Genomic DNA, 19,216 nt, shown 5'->3' on the forward strand with positions numbered 1-19,216 from the left:
GACATTTGCAATAATGTAAATACACTTAGAGAGCATTATGCTTAGTGAAATGAGTTAGACAGAGAAAGACACATACTCTATGTTATCCCTCCTGAGTGGAATTTATAAAGTAAAACAAATGACTATAACACAACAGTAACAGATTCAGAGAGATAGAAATCAAACTAGTGGTTACCAGGAGAGGGAGGTATGGACAGACAAAATAATGGTATGTATTTAAGCTATACAAACTACGATGTGTAAAATAAAAATAACCAACAAGGTTGTATTGTACAGCACAGAAAGACATAGTCTTTATTTTGTAATAGCTTTAATCAGGGTACAGTCTATTAAAAAAAATTGACTCACAATGCTATACATCTGAAACCAACATAATATTGTAAATCAACTATGTTCAATTAAAAATAAAAGAATGCTAATATATCTCTTAGATATGAGATCTCTCTAATGAGACATCTCTTATAAAAGTTTACCTTAAAACTTATACATATTTACTAAAAGACTTATATTCCAAGGAAAAATCCATCAAAGAGAGCAACAGATAGATCTAAGAGTAGAAAAATGGGTAGAAAAGACATTGGGTTGGGAAGGTGTAGTGGAGATTCAGCCTAGAGAATCTCTTGTAGGCACCAGATTGTATATGAAATATTGAAACTATTATTAAGGGATCTACATCTGTTCAGATACAAGATGAAGAAACCAAGATGCTCCCAAATGTAACCATATCATGGCAATAGGAAATTCTCAGGAATCACAGGAAGCTGTTGAATTCTGGAAAGACTCTCCATAGGAAGTAAGTTCCTGTCCTCAGCTTAGGTTCTCAGAGCAGAGCTCCTATTCCCAGGGAATAGCCGTAGGGAGACTAATGTTGATCTTTCATCTTTGGAGACTTGAAAATTACATACTCAGAATTTAGGAATTTAGATAAACAGAAATTAGGTATAGAAACATTTCCAAAACCTGAACCATACTATCTGAGACATGAACCATGTAATTCCAACAGAGGCAAGGGCAGATGAGCTATCACTCAGGGAACAACTTGAAATCCTGAAGACAAACAGTAATGGCACAAAGTGTTCTGGGTCAAATTTTCAGGAAAGGGAAATTGAGGCAGAGCTAGGAAACACAGTACCAGTGTTAAAGCAGCATTTCTTGAGCCATGTTAGTAGGGACTAGAACTTAATTTTAAACCACAAGGAAAAGGAAGGAATAGTTTATGAAAAGGTGACAGTTTGTCCTAGTTTTAGGGACTCTCAGAGTGAATGATTAACCAGATTGAAAAATCAAAGCTTAGAAGCACTTTTTTTTTTCCTTTATAAAACCATTCAATTGTCCAAATTAAATCCTAACTGTCCTTATTTCACCAAACTGCAGATCAGACTTCTTTCTTCAGATTTTCAATTTAGGTTCCTCAAATCTCTGTACGGAACTGAAGTTCAGTCTCAGACATTTCCTTCTTATAAATGGCATCAAATTTCTCATTTTGGGCCACTGTGAAATAATTCTTCCAGTCACCTGCAATCCCTAAAAATTACAAATAAGAAAACATATGAAAGAATAAAATATTTTCTTTATTAAGGAAAAGCATTGTATACCAAAAAATAAGACTGAAAGTTTAAAGGAAGCCTTTCTTTGTATTTAAATACTTTAAAATTCATTTCTTTTTTTATTGGTAATTACTGCCATCTATACATAAATAAACAACAGGCTTCTCTGTTGACTGAGATGGTAAAGAATCTGCTTGCTATGCAGGAGACCCAGGTTTGATTCCTGGGTCAGGAAGACCCCCTGGAGAAGGGAATGGCTACCCACTGCAGTATTCTTGCCTGGAGAATTCCATGGGCAGAGGTGGACTACAGTCCATGGGGTCACAAAGAGTTGGACACAATTGAACAACTAACTCTTTGACAAGTTCATAATTAAACAGACTCTGGTTTTAAAGAAACATTATAAGAAGGGTTAGTTTTCTTGTCTAAATTTGCAGCTGTACAATAATTTCCTGAAAGAGATTATTTTAGTGTTTCTAATTGTCCCAGATCATACGGTTACCACTGGTCACTGAATCAATGATCAGGGAATATTTTACTGTCTTTGATGAGTTGCTTTTGGAAACCGTACAAAGAACTGGTCATGAGTATAGTCAAACCGTGAAACAGAAAGTTGATAAATATCTTTTCCCAGAAATAATAAATGAGGATGTTAGGATATTTGGATGATTCTTATGTTCCCTGAACTCACTAGATACATCTTATTTTAATTTTAGAGGAGAAGAATAGCATTAAAATCAAATCACTGAACAATTTTTATAGAAGTGAAACTGCTGGGATATAAATTTACATTTAATCTTTTATTCTTGGATGCTTAAAATATTTGTTTGAAAAATAAATTTTTAATGTACTGCTGAAGTGTTTGGAGGAAAACATTAATTTTGCAATTTATTTAACATTAAATTGAACTTCCCTGGTGGCCAAGTGGTTAAAAATCTGCCTGCCAGTCAAGGGACATGGGTTCTGTCCCTGACCCAGGAAGATCCCACATGCCATTGGGCAGCTAAGCCCATGCACCACAACTACTGACTTCATGCTCTAGAGCCCTTTAGCGCAACTACCTAGCCTGGATGCCACAACTACTGAGCCCACATGCCCTAGAGCCTCTCATCTGCAACAAGAGAAGCCACCACAAAGAGAAGCCTGTACTGCACAACTAGAGAGTAGCCCCCAGTTGCCAAAACCGGAGAAAGCCCATGTGCAGCAATGAGGACTCAGAGCAACCAAAAATAAATAAAATTTAAAAATAAATAAATACGATCATATTGAACTGCAAATCTTATTAAACCATGATGGCTTCATGAAGATTTTAAATCATTTTAACAAGAGACATCCCCATAGACAAAATTGTTTCCCTGGTTATTATACTTTATTCTGTTTTCACCAGAAGTTGATAGTTCTTTGGAATGTATGTGAGGATAGTTCATAATTGGGATAGTACACCTCTAAAGATGTCATTGAAAAGAGGAAGTGTAGATTTAAACAATAAAGAGATATATAAAGCATTCTAATAATCTTCTATTTTGAGTACAAATATTCTATACACAAACACATTTGCTTCACAAGAGTGAGGAAGTGTAAAAAATTTTTGATAAGATAAATTCTGGCCAAATCCCAGGATTTTCTGTTTTGTAGCAGTTTGGAACATAAGCATAAACATTGCCCTTTATCATCTCCCTATCATCATTAATATTGTGTGACCAAACTCTGACCTTGATTATCCAGAGTGGAATCCTTCAAAACTGTTCTTAGCCCTTTGTTCATACTTCACTTTTCAGAATTTTCCAATATCCATTCTCTTGCATTACAATATGAGCTTCTTGAGCATATATGTGTTATTTACATTCTAGAAAATATGATCTGCATATAGTTATTGATGAAGACCTTTTCTTAAATATTAACTAACAAATAAAAGGTATCTTTTAAGTGTTATTGAATGCATGAATGAACAAATAGATGTTATATTAGATAAAAGCATACTAAACTGCAAGATAATATGACTTGCTACTTTTGTGTATATCACTTTTGGTCAGAAAAAAATGCAGTGTAAGCTTCCATATCTTCCATGAAAATCCTTCCCCAAAGCTTGTGCTTCAGATGTTATTCTTTTCTCCTTTTTATCAGTGATGTAACCAGAACTTTGGCAGATTTATTACTGTATGTAATGTCAAAGGTTCAGAGAATGGCACAGCCTGGATAAATCCCAGAGCAATCTGACCACAAAAGTTGTGTCCTTCACTACTCGGGTGGAAAGAGTATCTTTCTTGTGGACTCTCTTCCTTTGAAGTTGTAGAAACCGTGGAATCCAGATACTGAGGTTATTTCTATACCCTAATGAGATATCATTCAATGGCATCAATTTTCATGACTAGGGGAAAAGCTCTCTTGGAAGTTACATTCAATGATCTGGTATAATGAAAATTTGCCTTATTTAATTAATAAGGGTTTGTTTGTTTGTTTTTTTTTTCTGTCTCTGTTTCTTCCACCAGGAAAACATGTGTGTGTGTGTTGTTGTATGTTGTATTACATCAGTCTTATTTGTTCAAACTTGTAATGCACCATTTGCAATGAAAAATTAGCCTTGACCTCTTATACTAGAGCTTACTTTTTAAGTAGTGTTTTGAAAATTTTAAAAAAAAAAACATAATTTGAAAACACTAGGTGTACACTAAGGTACAGAGAAAAATGTGTTAGAAAATTCTGTAATCATATAATACTTTCAGAATCGAGGGTCTTAATCCACATGTTCATATATACAATATATTCCCAGGTTATGTTTACTTTCAGGCACACCAACTGAAATTTTATCTTTCTCTCCAGTTCAGGAAAGAATATTGAAAAGATAGGGTGACATGACTAGGTGGATAAATTCTCACATTTAAGATAATAACACATTTTTAAAGAATACCTTTGAATCAGTTCTGATGAGATGGACGAAACTGGAGCCAATTATACAGAGTGAAGTAAGCCAGAAAGAAAAACACCAATACAGTATACTAACACATATATATGGAATTTAGAAAGATGGCAGTGATGACCCTGTATGCAGGACAGCAAAAAAGACACAGATGTGTATAACGGACTTTTGGACTCAGTGGGAGAGGGAGAGGGTGAGATGACTTGGGAGAATGGTATTGAAACATGTATAATATCATGTAAGAATCAAATTGCCAGTCTATGTCTGATGCAGGATATGGCACGCTTGGGGCTGGTACGCGGGGATAACCCAGAGAGATGTTGTGGGGAGGGGGGGTGGGAGGGGGGTTCAGGTTTGGGAATGCATGTACACCCGTGGTGGATTCATGTCAATGTATGGCAAAACCAATACAGAATTGTAAAGTAAAATAATAAATAAATAAATTAAAAAAAAAAAAGATAATAACACATTTTTGACCCAAACCACATATGATAACCCACAATTTATAGTACTTGACTTAATTGAAATAGAGCTGTATTTTGACAGTGAATGTCATATTTCTGTATTGTTGTCTTAAGTTACATTTAGATTCCATGTTTACCGTTAACATAATTCAGATAGTATTTTTAGGGAACAAAAACTTCCCACGTGCCCCTTCTCTTTGTGAATCCTTCTTAACAAAATGACCACTGCTTTCTAATAATAATGAGTCTATAGAGAAGATGGTACTGCACTGACTGACATTAATTTATTACTGGGAGGAAGGAGGAGGTCTGTGCCAATTTAAACAAAGTTTTAAATTTTAGGAATAAAAAATACAGAATGACTCACATCAGAAGTGACAAAACCACTCCCTTTTTGCAGAGTCGTAAAGAAAGGGAGAAAGATTATTAGGTACTCAAGGTGTTCCAATAACAGGTCTGCATGCATTATTTCCTTTAATAATTTCTAATCTAACTCAGCGACTTTTATGGTAGGTATTTTTAGTGTCCTTATTTTACAGATGAAAAAATTGAGTCCCAAACTGGCTAAATAACTGGGTAGAGATTATAAAACTTACCCTCATTTCAGAGCAATTCATAAGAAAGCAGAAAGGAAAAATAAACTCTGAAAATAGTAACCTTTGCGCATAAATGAGGACTTGCTGTGGTCCATCACTTCACTTGGTAGATGTGTATAATTCACTAGAGGGTTGTCCTTCATCATTTCAAATGATGTGTGATGGATTATCTTATCCAAGATCTCATCATCCAGGTTTTTCTCTAGAAATCGAATAACCTTCTTGATTTCTTGCTTTGGATTCTATCAATAGGGTAGAGATACACCCAAGAAAGTGGTAAATAATAAATCATTAAAATAGTGTGAAAAAAATCATGAAAATGAAAAAAGATCAATAACTTATGTTTAGTAAAGGTAGTGTGGAAATATTTTGCTTATTCTAAGTCTTATTTTTTATTCAAAGTACAATAATAATAAACTTTAACATAATTATTAATATCATTTAGTAAAACAGATTGTAGCAAAAATTTTAAGCTCAATTTGCAGTTAAATTTGAAAACTGACTGTTTTAGGGACCCAGTATCTTTATTCCTTCTGTCTTTATTTTTCTGTTACTCCTCCAAATTGGTTTCTTGTTTATAGTAATAATATTTAATAAAAATAATGTAATAAATTCAGGAAAAACTGAAGATATTTTTAAAATTTATAAACACTGATGAAATCTTGCTTGGATGTACATTATTAAAAACAAACTCCAGTGAAGGTGCAAAGAAATCAAGACCCAAATTATTCATTAGTCATTGAGAGTAAGAAGATAAAAATCTGAGAAATAAATAATTTTTTCAAATTCTAATGGCATTAACTTAATATCTGTAACTTTTTAGGAAGCTAAGCAAAAATCTATACAGGTATGTCTAGAAAGATTTTGGAGGGATTAACATCTAAGCTTAATTTAGAAAGATGTGTCAGAGTTTACCAAGATGCAGTCTCCTGAGCAATTGGAGAGTAAATTTCCAGTAAAGAAAATATAACTCTTGGAAGCATCAACTCACTGTGTTCAAGTGAGAAAAAAGAAAAGTGGTTGGAGTTGGGGTTGAGTTGTTCATAGGAGTGAGAGAGACTATGAGGCAGTAAAGATGAATTGGGATAAAATTTAGAACATCATTGGATGTCCTGCTGAAGGATTTGGATTGTATCTGTTATATAGTAGGGACACAACTCTTTAATAATGTGTCTTATTAACTCTGTGTGTGTTGAGTATGTGTGTGTGTATGTGTATTGAATGTGTTTGCATGTTTATGTTTTGGTAAAGAGTTTCCTATAATGGAAGTTCTGACAATATTTTATGTATCAGACTTTGACAAGAGAACACTGAAATGGCTACTAATGGGGTGCCAGGGGTTAGCATGACTTAAATGTCAGAAATGATGATAGTGGAGAAAAGACTAAGAGAAAAGTTAGTATTGAAAACAGAAAAAAACATATGGACAGGCAAACAAATATAGAGCAATTTCTGTTACATATTTATAGTGTTTGAAGAATAATTTGGACACTGCCAAAGTATCAGTGATGATGCTAATTTATAGACAAGTAGAAGTTAAAGCAGAGAGTGCTAGCTTCTACTTCTTTTTCACCTCATTGATTGAGAGTTTGAGAACTGATGCAGACATTCATAAACCTGATGTAAATTACTAGACTTCTCTCTGAATTTTATTCTTGATCTATACTTATAATTTTGTCATATTATTGTTTTTATATGAAAACCATTTCTATAACATTGTCTAAAATATAGCCATGATAGTAAAAAATGTTGTCTAACAAGTTTAATGTATAGTAAGTTTGAGTGGGATTCAAAATATCAGGATATTCTTATAGAACTGATTAGGCCAGACCATAAATCAATAAGCATAAATTGACCTGAAAAAGGCATTTTCAGTGAATAAGGAGAGAAATATCTGACACGAGTGTAATGTGGGGAGCAGCATGATGTCTGACTCAGAATTTGGATACCAGCTCAGCCTAGGAAATGTATTATTTTGTTTATCCTATGGAGAAAAAGAACTACATCCAGAAGTTAAATTTGCTCTCTTCATAAAGTGAATAAGTTTCACTTTGGTCTCCAGAAAGTAAAAAGAAAATACTTGGCACAGAAAGACAATTTTCTGTCTTATGAAGAACTTATAACTTAATTCTGATTAATCAAGCACCCAAGGGAGAGCATCACTTTTTAAAAGTGGTTTCATAAAACCACTCTAGTTTTACAGCTGTGTATTGTATTGCCAGCAAACTGTCATAAAGGGGCAATGGTAATGTTTAGATCACAAATTCTCTATGAGCTACAAGTAAGTGTGATAGAGAGTGGGAGCCTGGGCAGAGTAGAAAAGGACTCTTATTGATAAGATATGAGAAATGCCCTGAGAGTTTCTCAGAAATATATGCAACAAGAGAGAGTTTACATAAGGTAAGGTTTCTGTGCTGAGTAAGATTAAAAAAAAAAAAAAAGTGAAAGTGTTCCTCACTCAGTCCTGTCCAACCCACTCCAGTAGCAACCCACTCCACTACTCTTGCCTGGAAAATTCCATGGCTAGAGGAGCGTGGTAGGTTACAGTCCATGGGGTCACAAAGAGTCAGACACGACTGAGCAACTTCACTTCCTTTCGTTCTATAATTCTCTTTGGAGAAGGAAATGGCAACCTACTCCAGTGTTCTCGCCTGGAGAATCCCATGGACAGAAGGGCATGGTGGCCTACAGGCTATGGGGTTGCAGAGAGTCGGGACACGACTAAGCAACTAACACACACCACACAAATGTTTGCAAGCACTACTCTTTCATTCATTCAAGCAATCACTTATGCATACAATAAGTAGCCATGAGCACCTATATATGTGGTAGGTGTTGTAAGTACTGTGGATGCAGTTACAAGAAAGGTAGATATGCCTTCCATCAAGAATCTGAAATTCCACAAGATAGCCTTATTTGCATGTTCAGGCTTTTACAACTAGATAAGCTTGGTTTCCATGTTTGTGTGTCTGTGTGCATGTGTGTATTTCCTAATGAAATAAAATAGCCTGAGGATAGGCCTGGAACTTTGCAATAGTATTTAGGCTAATACTAGTTCATATGGTAGACTAGAAAAATCTTTATGAATCCCTGAACTAACAGGAAGAATGTAAAAGAGAGGGGCACACTTAAGATATAATAGGTAGGGCATGTGAACCAGTGGGATGTTCAGGAGAAAATGGAACCATATTCACTACATGAAAGTCAATGAGGACAATTTACTTTCAAATTGTCAACACTGAATGAACAACTAAACACCATTAACCAAAAGACAGAATAAAAGAAAAGGATTACCTTTTGGAAAGAGAGAGAAGCAAGATGAGTTTAATTTTAAACATGTTAAATTTGAGGGTCATTTTAAGAAAAACAAGGATCTGAATTCAGGTTAGAAGTTAAAATGGAGTTTTTGGTGGGTAATTAGCACATAGTTTTGGCAACAATGGGAATAGATATGATCATCAATCTATAAAAATAGTTCAAAAAAATGATGACTAAATGATAGAGATTCACAGGAAAACCATGACAAAATGATAACCCATTAAATGAAGGAGACAAATTTGAAAACAAAGGTGCTCAAGAGAAACACAATGATTAAAAAGGATAAGAGGATTAAAATGTCACTGATTTCACAATTAGATTCATTAAAGATCTTAGCAAGATCTGGGTAAACAGACATGGAAAATAGGCAAAGCAATTATATCATTTGAACTCCATAGATTAATTGAAAAAACTATTAATCCTTTTGCTCCAGGATGTAGTTGAGGAATTTTCTATAATGTATTTCTACTATTTTACCTCTTTCATATCTTCATAGAATAAGAAAAGTATCGGGTGTTCTTCCTTTTTCTTCCACCAACTTTTAACATGATTAAACCAGGAACCATAGGCCACTAAAACCAGAGAAATAGCTTATTTCCATAAACATTTATCAAATTGAAGATTTGTTTGTGAAAAATAAGTCAAACTATACAAATATTTTGTGGAATTTAGTAATCAAGGAACTGAAACTATAAAGTCTATATAAACAAGTATATATAATCCACTACTTATGGATGCACAAGTTTCAGATTTTTAAATATATTAATTACAAAAGAAACATTTCAGATGGAAATACATTGACCTCCAATAGGTTACCCTTGGCCACATGCAGAAGAAAACTATTCTTTTATGAAGTACTTATATCACTTGTTTATCTAACTACTGTAAATGTATTTAACTAATGATTTGGACAAATAAATTTCTGTTGTGAATAGGAACTGAGAATGGGTTTTTATCGACTGAAAAGAGATTTGAGAATATTTTCATTAAGCTGATGTTTAATACCAGGTTTATATATTGAATGTCATAGCAAATATTAAATGTATTTGATTTAATTTGAAATGATTTTTGAATGTACTTGTTACTAATCTGGAAAAAGAAGTGTTTTGAAAGGGAAATTCGTACTTGTAATGGTTAATATTATTAAAAATAATTTTTAGTGACATTAATTTTTAGCCAAGGCCATCCTACCATTTCCAGTCAAGAATTTCTCTAGATATTCTCCCCAGGTTCCAGGAAGAGGCTGCAAATTATTCATTAAGTCAAAGTGGTAAAATGAGACGGCAACATCCTTGGCATTTCGAGCCAAATAAATGATCTGTAGGGGGAAGATGAAGAAAATCAAATGCATGATATTTTATTTAAGAAAAAAAGTAACTTACAGTAGGCATGTAAAACAACAGATCTGAAATCCATGAAATTAAAAACAGTGAAATATCAAGAAAATTAATAGAAAAGAAAAAGTTGGTTCTTTTTTTAGAAAATCAACAAAATTGATAAATATCTAACAAGTCTGACAAAATAGAGAGGACATAAGTTACTGATAATGAGAAGTCTTTGGATGTGCAGGCACAAGATATATGTGGAAAATCTCTAACTTCCTTTCAATTTTGCTATCAATCTAAAATTCTTTTAAAATAAAATCACTGTAGAAAATAAAGTCTGTTAAAGAATAAGGAGGGAGTATTTTTAACAACTTCTTTTTAAATTTACTTTTTATTGAAGGATAATTTCTTAGAATTTTGCTGTTTTCTGTCAAACCTTAACATGAGTCAGCCATAAGTAAGTAAGTGTTAGTCGCTCAGTTGTGTCCAACTCTTTGCAACCCCATGGACTGCAGCTCACCAGGCTCCTCTATTTGTGAGATTTTCCAAGCCAGGATACTGGACTGGGTTGCCATTTCCTTCTCCAGAATCAGCCATCAGCTCAGTTCAGTTCAGTCACTCAGTTGTGTCCAACTCTTTGCGACCCCATGAACCACGGCACGCCAGGCCTCCCTGTCCATCACCAACTCCCGGAGTTCACTCAAACTCATGTGTATCGAGTCGGTGATGCCATCCAGCCACCTCATCCTCTGAAATCCCCTTCTCCTCCTACCACCAATCCCTCCCAGCACCAGAGTCTTTTCCAATGAGTCAACTCTTCACATGAGGTGGCCAAAGTATTGGAGTTTCAGCTTCAGCATCAGTCCTTCCAAGGAACATCAAGGACTGATCTCCTTTAGGATGGACTGGTTGGATCTCCTTGCAGTCTAAGGGACTCTCAAGAGTCTTCTCCAACACCACAGTTCAAAAGCATCAATTCTTCAGCACTCAGCTTTCTTCACAGTCCAACTCTCACATCCATACATGACCACTGGAAAAACCATAGCCTTGACTAGACAGACCTCTGTTGGCAAAGTACTATCTCTGCTTTTCAACATGCTATCTAGGTTGGTCATAACTTTCCTTCCAAGGAGTAAGTATCTTTTAATTTCATGGCTGCAGTCACTACCTGCAGTGATTTTGGAGCGCAAAAAAATAAAGTCTGACACTGTTTCTGCTGTTTCCCCATCTATTTGCCATGAAGTGATGGGACCAGATGCCATGATCTTAGTTTTCTGAATGTTGAGTTTTAAGCCAACTTTTTCACTCTCCTCTTTCACTTTCATCAAGAGGCTCTTTAGTTCTTCTTCACTTTCTGCCATAAGGGTGGTGTCATCTGCATATCTGAGGTTATTGATATTTCTCCCAGCAATCTTGATTCCAGCTTGTGCTTCTTCCAGCCCAGCATTTCTGATGATGTACTCTGCATATAATTTAAATAAGCAGGGTGACAATATGCAGCCTTGACGTACGCCTTTCCTGATTTGGAACCAGTCTGTTGTTCCATGTCCAGTTCTAACTGTTGCTTCCTGACCTGCATATGGGTTTTTCAAGAGGCAGGTCAAGTGGTCTGGTATTCCCATCTCTTTCAGAATTTTCCACAGTTTATTGTGATCCACACAGCCAAAGGCTTTGGCATAGTCAATAAACCAGAAATAAATGTTTTTCTGGAACTCTCTTGCTTTTTCCATGATCCAAAAGATGCTGGCAATTTGCTCTCTGGTTCCTCTGCCTTTTCTAAATCCAGCTTGAACATCTGGAAGTTTGCGGTTCATGTATTGCTGAAGGCTGGCTTGGAGAATTTTGAGCATTACTTTACTAGCATGTGAGATGAGTGCAATTGTGTGGTAGTTTGAGCATTCTTTGGCATTGCCTTTCTTTGGGATTGGAAGGAAAACTGACCTTTTCCAGTCCTGTGGCCACTGCTAAGTTTTCCAAATTTGCTGGCATATTGAGTGCAGCACTTTCACAGCATCATCTTTCAGGATTTGAAATAGCTCAAGTGGAATTCCATCATCTCCACCAGCTTTGTTCATAGTGATGCTTCCTAAGGCCCACTTGACCTCACATTCCAAGATGTCTGGCTCTAGGTGAGTGATCACATCATCGTGATTATCTTGGTGGTGATCTTTTTTGTACACCCATAGGTATACATATATCTCCTCCCTTTTGAACCTCCCTCCCATCTCCCTACCCCTCCCACCCCTCCAGGTTGATACAGAGCCCCTTTTTGAGTTTCCTGAACCATACAGTAAATTCCCATTGGCTGTCTATTTTATATATGATAATGTAAGTTTCCATGTTACTCTTTCCATACATCTCACCCTCTCCTCTCCTCCCCCTATGTCCATAAGTCTATCCTCTATGTCTGTTTCTCCATTGTTGCCCTGTAAATAAATTCTTCAGTACCATTTTTTTTGGATTCAGTATATATGTGTTAAAACATGTTATTTATCTTTCTCTTTCTGACTTACTTCACTCTGTATAATAGGTCCTAGGTTCATCCAACTCATTAGAACTGACTTTTTATAGCTGAGTAATAATATTCCATTATGTATATGTACCACAATTTCTTTATCCATTCATCTGTCAATGGACACCTAGGTCACTTCCATGTTCTAGCTATTGTAAATAGTGCTGGGATACATGGATCTCTTTCAATTTTGGTTTCCTCAGGGTATATGCCTAGAAGTGGGACTGCTGGGTCATATGGTGGTTTTATTCCCAGTTTTTTAAGGAATCTCCATACCATCTTCCATAGTGGTTGTATCAATTTACATTTTCACCAACAGTGCAAGAATGCTCCATTTTCTCCACACTCTCTCCAGCATTTATTGTTTGTAGACTTCTTGATGATGGCCTTTCTGACCAGTGTAAAGTGATATCTCATTATAGTTTTGATTTGTATTTCTCTAATAATGAGTGATGTTGAGCATCTTTTCATGTGTTTGTTATCCATCTGTATGTCTTTTTGGAGTAATTTCTGTTTAGGTCTTTTTCCCACTTTTTGATTGAGTTGTGTGTTTTTCTGGTATTGAGTTGTATGAGCTGCTTATATATTTTGGAAATTAATCCTTTGTCAGTTGTTTCATTTGCTATTATTTTCTCCAGCTCTGAGGGTTATCTTTCACCTTGTTTATAGTTTCCTTTGCTGTGCAAAAGCTTTTAAGTTTAATCAGGTCCCATTTGTTTACTTTTATGTTTATTTCCATTACTCTAGGAGGTGGGTCATAGAGGATCTGCTTTGACTTACATCATCAAGTGTTCTGCCTATGATTTCCTCCTAAAGTTTTATAGTTTCTGGTCTTACATTTAGGTCTTTAATCCATTTTGAGTTTTTCTTTGTGTATGGTGTTAGGAAGTTTTCTAATTTCATTCTTTTACATGAAGCTGTCTAGTTTTCCCAGCACCATTTGTTGGAGAGCCTGTCATTGCCCCATTGTTTATTCCTGCCTCCTTTGTCAAAAATAAGGTACATGTAGGTGCATGGGTTTATTTCTGGGCTTTCAATCTTATTCCATTGATCTGTACTTCTGTTTTTGTGCCAGTACCATACTGTCTTGATGACTGTAGCTTTGTAATATAATCTGAAGTCAGGAAGGTTGATTCCTCCAGATCCATTTTTCTTTCTCAAGACTGCTTTGGCTATTCAGGGTCTTTTGTGTTTGCATATGAATCATGGAATTTTTTGTTCCTGTTCTGTGAAAAATTCCATTGGTAATTTGATAGGGATTGTAGATTGCATTTGGTACTATTGTCATTTTCACAATATTGATTCTTCCTACCCAGGAACAGGGAATATCCTTCCATCTGTTTATGTCATCTTTGACTTCTTTTATTAGTGTCTTATAATTTTCTGTGTACAGTTCTTTTGTCTCCTTAGGTTAGTTTATTCCAAGATATTTAATTCTTTTTGTTGGAATGTTTAATGGGATTGATTTCTTAATTTCTCTTTCTGGTTTTTCATTGTTAGTATATAGAAATGCAAGTGATTTTTGTATCCTGCAACATTGCTCAATTCACTGATTAGCTCTAGTAATTTTCTGATACTATCTTTAGTGTTGTCTATTCTATGTACAGTATCATGTCATCTGCAAACAGTGAGAGCTTTACTTCTTCTTTTCTGATCTGGATTCCTTTTATTTCTTTTTCTTCTCTGATTGCTGTAGCTAGGACTTCCAGAACTATGTTGAATAATAGTGGCAAAGGTGAACACCCTTGTCTTATTTCTGATCTTAGGGGGAATGCTTTCAGTTTTTCACCATTAAGAATAATATTTGCTGTAGGCTTATCATATATAGCCTTTATTTGTTGAGATGGGTTCCTTCTATGCCCATTTTTTGAAGAGTTTTAATCATAAATAGGTGCTGAATTTTGTCAAAGGCTTTTTCTGCATCTATTGAGATTATATTATGATTTTTATCTTTCAATTTGTTAATATGGTGTATCACATTGATTGATTTAATCCTTGCATCCCTGGAATAATACAGTTTGATCATGGTGTATGAGCTTTTTGATATGTTGCTGAGTTCTGTTTGCTAAAATTTTGTTGAGGATTTTTACATCTATGTACATCAGTGATATTGGCCTGTAATTTTCTTTTTGTGTGTTGTCTTTACCTTGTTTTGGTATCAGGGTGATGGTGGCCTTGTAGGATGAGTTTGGAAGTGTTCCTTTCTCTGAAATTTTCTGAAAGAATTTTAAAAGGATAGGCATTAGCTCTGCTCTAAATGTTTGATAGAATTCTCTTGTGATGCCATCTGGTCCTGGGCTTTTGTTTTTAGGGAAATTTTTTTTTTTTTTTATCACAGCTTCAAATTCAGTGCTTATAATTGAGTTGTTCATAAATTCTGTTTCTTCTTGGTTCAGTCTTGGAAGATGATTGAACTTTTCTAAGAAACTGTCCATTTCTTCCAGGTTATCTATTTTATTGTCATATTGTTGTTCATAATAGTCTCTTATAATCCTTTGTATTTCTGCATTGTCTGTTGAAACCTCTCCTTTTTAATTTCTAATTTTGTTGATTTGATTCTTCTCTCTTTTTGACTTGATGAGTCTGGCTAAAAGGTTTGTCAATTTTGTTTATCTTCTCAAATAACCAGCTTTAATTTTATTAATCTTTATTATTGTTTCATGTTTTTTTCACTTATATATACTCTAATCTTTATGATTTCTTTCCTTCTACTAATTTTTGTTGTTATTGTTCTTCTTTTTCCAGTTGTTTTAGGTGTAAAGTTAGATTGTCTGTTCAGTGTTTTTCTTGTTTCTTGAGGTACAATTGTATTGCTATAAACTTCCCTCTTACAATTGCTTTTGCTCCATCCCATAGGTTTTGAGTTGTATTTTCATTGTCATTTGCTTCTAGAAATTTTTTTATTTCTTTAGTAATCTGTTGTTTATTTAGAAACATGTTGTTTAATCTCCATGTGTTTGTGCTTCTTATAGTTTTTTTCTTGTAATTGATATGTCCTTTGTATGTTACCTGTTGCTTTTCCCTTGCTGCTTTTAATATTCTTTTGTGTGTGTGTGTGTTTGAAACTTCCCTCATAGCTTAATTGGTAAAGCATCTGCCTGCAATGTGGGAGACTTGAGTTCAATTCCTGAGTCAGAAAGTTCCCCTGGGGAAGTAAATGGCAACCCACTCTAGTATTCTTGCCTGGAGAATTACATGGACAGAGGAGCCTGGTAAGACACGACTCAGCACTATCTTTTTCTTTCTTTGTGTTTAGTCTTTGTTAGTTTGATTAGTGTGTGTCTTGGCATGTTTCTCCTTGGGTTTATCCTTTATGAGAATCTTTGTGCCTCTTGAACTTGATTGGCTATTTCCTTTTCCATGTTGGGGAAATTTTCAGCTATAATCTCTTCAAACATTTTCTCATATCCTTTCTTTTACTCTTCTTCTTCTGGGATGTCTATAATCCGAATGTTGGTGTGTTTGATATTGTCCCGGAGGTCTCTGAGACTATCCTCAGTTCTTTTAATTCTTTTACTTTATTCTGCTCCTTAGAAGTTATTTCCACCATTTTATCTCCAGCTCACTGATTCCTTCTTTGGCTTCAGATATTCTGCTATTGAATCCTTCTAAAGTATTCTTAATTTCAGTAATTGTGTTGTTTGTATGTTTATTCTTTAATTCTTCTAGGTCTTTGTTAATTGATTCTTGCATTTTCTCTGTTTTGTTTTCAAGGTTTTTGATCATCTTTACTATCATCATTTTGAATTCTCTTTCAGATAGTTTGCCTATTTCCTCTTCTTTTTTTTTTTTTGACTTCTGTGTTTCTAATTTGTTCCTTCATTTGTGTAGTATTTCTCTGCCTTTTCATTTTTTGTTTTCACTTATTGTGTTTGAGATCTCCTTTTCCCAGGCATCAAGGTTGAATTCTTTCTTCCTCTTGGTTTCTCCCCTCCTAAGGTTGGTCCAGTGTTTTGTGTAAGCTTCATATAGGGTGAGATTTGTGCTGAGTTCTTGTTTGTTCATTTTTCCTGATGGCCAAGGCTGAGTGAGGTGACAATCCTGTCTGCTGATGACTGGGTTTGTAATTTTGTTTTGTTTGTTGTTTAGATGTTGTTTACAGGGTGCTACTGGTGGATGGATGATGCTGGGTCTTGAATTCAAGTGGTTTCCTTTGTGTGAGTTCTCACTATTTGATACTCCCTAGGGTTATTTTTCTGTTAATCTCTGGTCTTGGAGTCAGTGTTCCCACTTTAAAGGCTCAGAGCTTGGTCTTTTCTGTCCACTTAGCTTCATTTCAAAATGAGCTACTTTAATTAACTGCTCACCACTGTGGCATCAGAGACCAAGCTTGTCCTTCTTCGTAGAGGAGACTCCACCTCAGCCTTTCACAAGGTACTCATTCTGAGCCCTGTGGCCCTGGAGTCAAACCATTTCTCCCAAGTTTAACATCATGGTCTAAAATCTCCATGAAATCAAGAATGCATGGCCAGGAGGGGGGTCAACTGTCAGAAATACTTAAGCTCTGAGCCAAGCACTGCGTTTTACTTGCTGTGTCACCTTGAGCAATCCACTTGATCTTTCTGAGCCTCTTTCCTCCTCCAAGGCAGAGCCTGAGAGTGCAGTAGCCCAGGAGCAAGTAGATGCCTTTGTGCAGGTCTCCACGCCTGTGTGCTCTGCCCAGCCAGTCCCAGCCCCAGTGCACTGTGAGCTCCCACGGGCACCTGGACAGCCAGGCAGGCAGTTCCTGCTCCCAACAACTTTTCATTACAAAGTTCAACAACTTAGAATTTAACAACTTAGATTCCAACATGTGACAAACTAGTAAATGCCAGATAAATAATCTGAATAGCTTCAAAATATTGGGGGGGAAAAAGTTTCCAATTTAAAAGTTTCCCAAAAGCAAATACCCAGGCTCAGATGTCTCACTGAAGAATTTTACCAAACATATAAGAATTGACAACTTTATGCTGAGCTTTCAGAGAAGGTCAGACTATTGAGGACAGCTGGGAAATAGTAGCAATATTGTTCTGAGATAAAGATTCTGTTCCTACATAATTTTGGAAAATTTGAGTATGCATGTTTAGGCTAAAACATACTGTGTTTTTAAAAATTTAAACACTTTCTTATATAGCTCAGTTCTTATGGTAACAGGTGAACAAAGCATTTGAGCAATCACTTTACTATGTGAGTGAGAAAGAGTTAAAAGACATGTTAAAAACTGACTTGCTGTTTAGAGTATACCTTGCAGTTGTTTTCCCAGAAAGATTTAGGAATGAGATCAATTGGCAGATGTGTTTTCACAACCCGGGGTGATGGATTCTTCTCCAGTTGTTCTAAACCTGAGGAAATTTAGTTTGGTTATATAGGTGGATATATATACTATGTATATACAAAATGAACCTGTTGCTTCATTCTGTCTCCTAACTTCACCAAAAGTTTTCTCAGCCTTTTCTGTCTTGTGATTATTTTGCCATGCAAGGTCCTTTAAAAGCTCCTCCTACACACATAAATATGAATGTTGGGAATATGTAATGACATCTGAAGTATGCACATTCAGGTTCCAGAATAAATCTGAGTGCCAGTTTACTCTCCTTCACCTGCTGTATCTCACCTATTCCCTCTCTGGTGATGCTTCACAGACTGGTTCTCCACCCCACCCTCATCTCTCATCAGTTATCTGATTCCCCTGTTCCTTATTACTTTGATTCTATCACTTTTTCATTTAATATTTTTCTATGGTTCTGGAATCTCAACTCATTCTGCACTCATTTTGGTTACTTGTCCCAGAATGATTTTTTAGTTGCATGCCTTATCATTTCCTTGCTGACTTCAGACAACCACACAGAAAGAACAACACCTTTTCAGTTGATCCTTGTCTAATTGTAGAAGTAATGAGTTCTAGTAGCGGAGAGAATATGAATTCTTCTCTCTACACTGATAGACACATTCACCACCATAATAGTGTCTTCTTATCCCATGTTTCTAGCAGCATTCGAGAGCCAGCCCTTTCTTTCGAACACTTCTCACTTCCTGTAGGACACCCTAGTCTGCTGATTCTCTCTTAGTTCACTGAATATTCCTAAGAATTATAAGCCCTGCATGATCTGTCCCTGTCTAGTCTTCAATTGTTTTAAATCTCACCGTTCCAATCTTTCATTGTTGTTAATTTTTGGTGGTGGTGATATTTTTTAGTCCCCAGACTACCACCCAGGTCTTTTCTGCATCTAGGCCACCATATCTACTCCATCTTCCAGAAATATGCTTCCTCTAGCTGTGTACAAAGCTTTAGGTCTCCATTCAGAGCTAAGATCCCTAAATATCTAGTCTAAAGTAAAATCTCATGTTCCCTTTCATAGAACCCTACCTCTGGATATGTTAAACTAACAGTATTCATATATCGTTAGTTTATTTACTTATTTAATGTCACAATATTATTGTAAGCTCATTGGGGACAGGAAATTCAGTTTACTTCTCATTTTATATCTAGTCCATAGATCAGTGCTTAATTCTTTAGAAATACTCAATAAAATTTGTGCAATGAAAAAATGAATTGTA

The 19,216-nt window shown here is 35.4% G+C and overlaps 1 protein-coding gene across 4 annotated transcripts in view; it reads right to left on the reverse strand.

The window, feature by feature from the left end:
* Positions 1-263: 263 nt before the first annotated feature.
* LOC120862206 (sulfotransferase family cytosolic 1B member 1) overlaps positions 264-19,216 on the reverse strand; it is a 30,483-nt gene continuing 11,530 nt past the window's right edge. For 3 of the 4 annotated variants that reach the window (XM_040238329.1, XM_040238330.1, XM_040238331.1), the window contains 5 exons: positions 17,903-18,000; positions 10,034-10,160; positions 9,320-9,414; positions 5,586-5,766; positions 264-1,524 (listed from right to left, as the gene is read on the reverse strand). In XM_040238329.1, coding sequence (XP_040094263.1) covers positions 1,412-1,524; positions 5,586-5,766; positions 9,320-9,414; positions 10,034-10,160; positions 17,903-18,000 — 614 coding nt within the window. In that variant the 3' untranslated portion in view covers positions 264-1,411. The remainder of the gene's footprint in view (positions 1,525-5,585; positions 5,767-9,319; positions 9,415-10,033; positions 10,161-17,902; positions 18,001-19,216) is intronic. The other variant, XM_040238332.1, reaches the window with a different exon arrangement.

The sequence above is a fragment of the Oryx dammah genome, unplaced genomic scaffold, assembly GCF_014754425.2.
Source record: "Oryx dammah isolate SB20612 unplaced genomic scaffold, SCBI_Odam_1.1 HiC_scaffold_3, whole genome shotgun sequence".
In the NCBI taxonomy this organism is placed as follows: Eukaryota; Metazoa; Chordata; class Mammalia; order Artiodactyla; family Bovidae; genus Oryx; species Oryx dammah.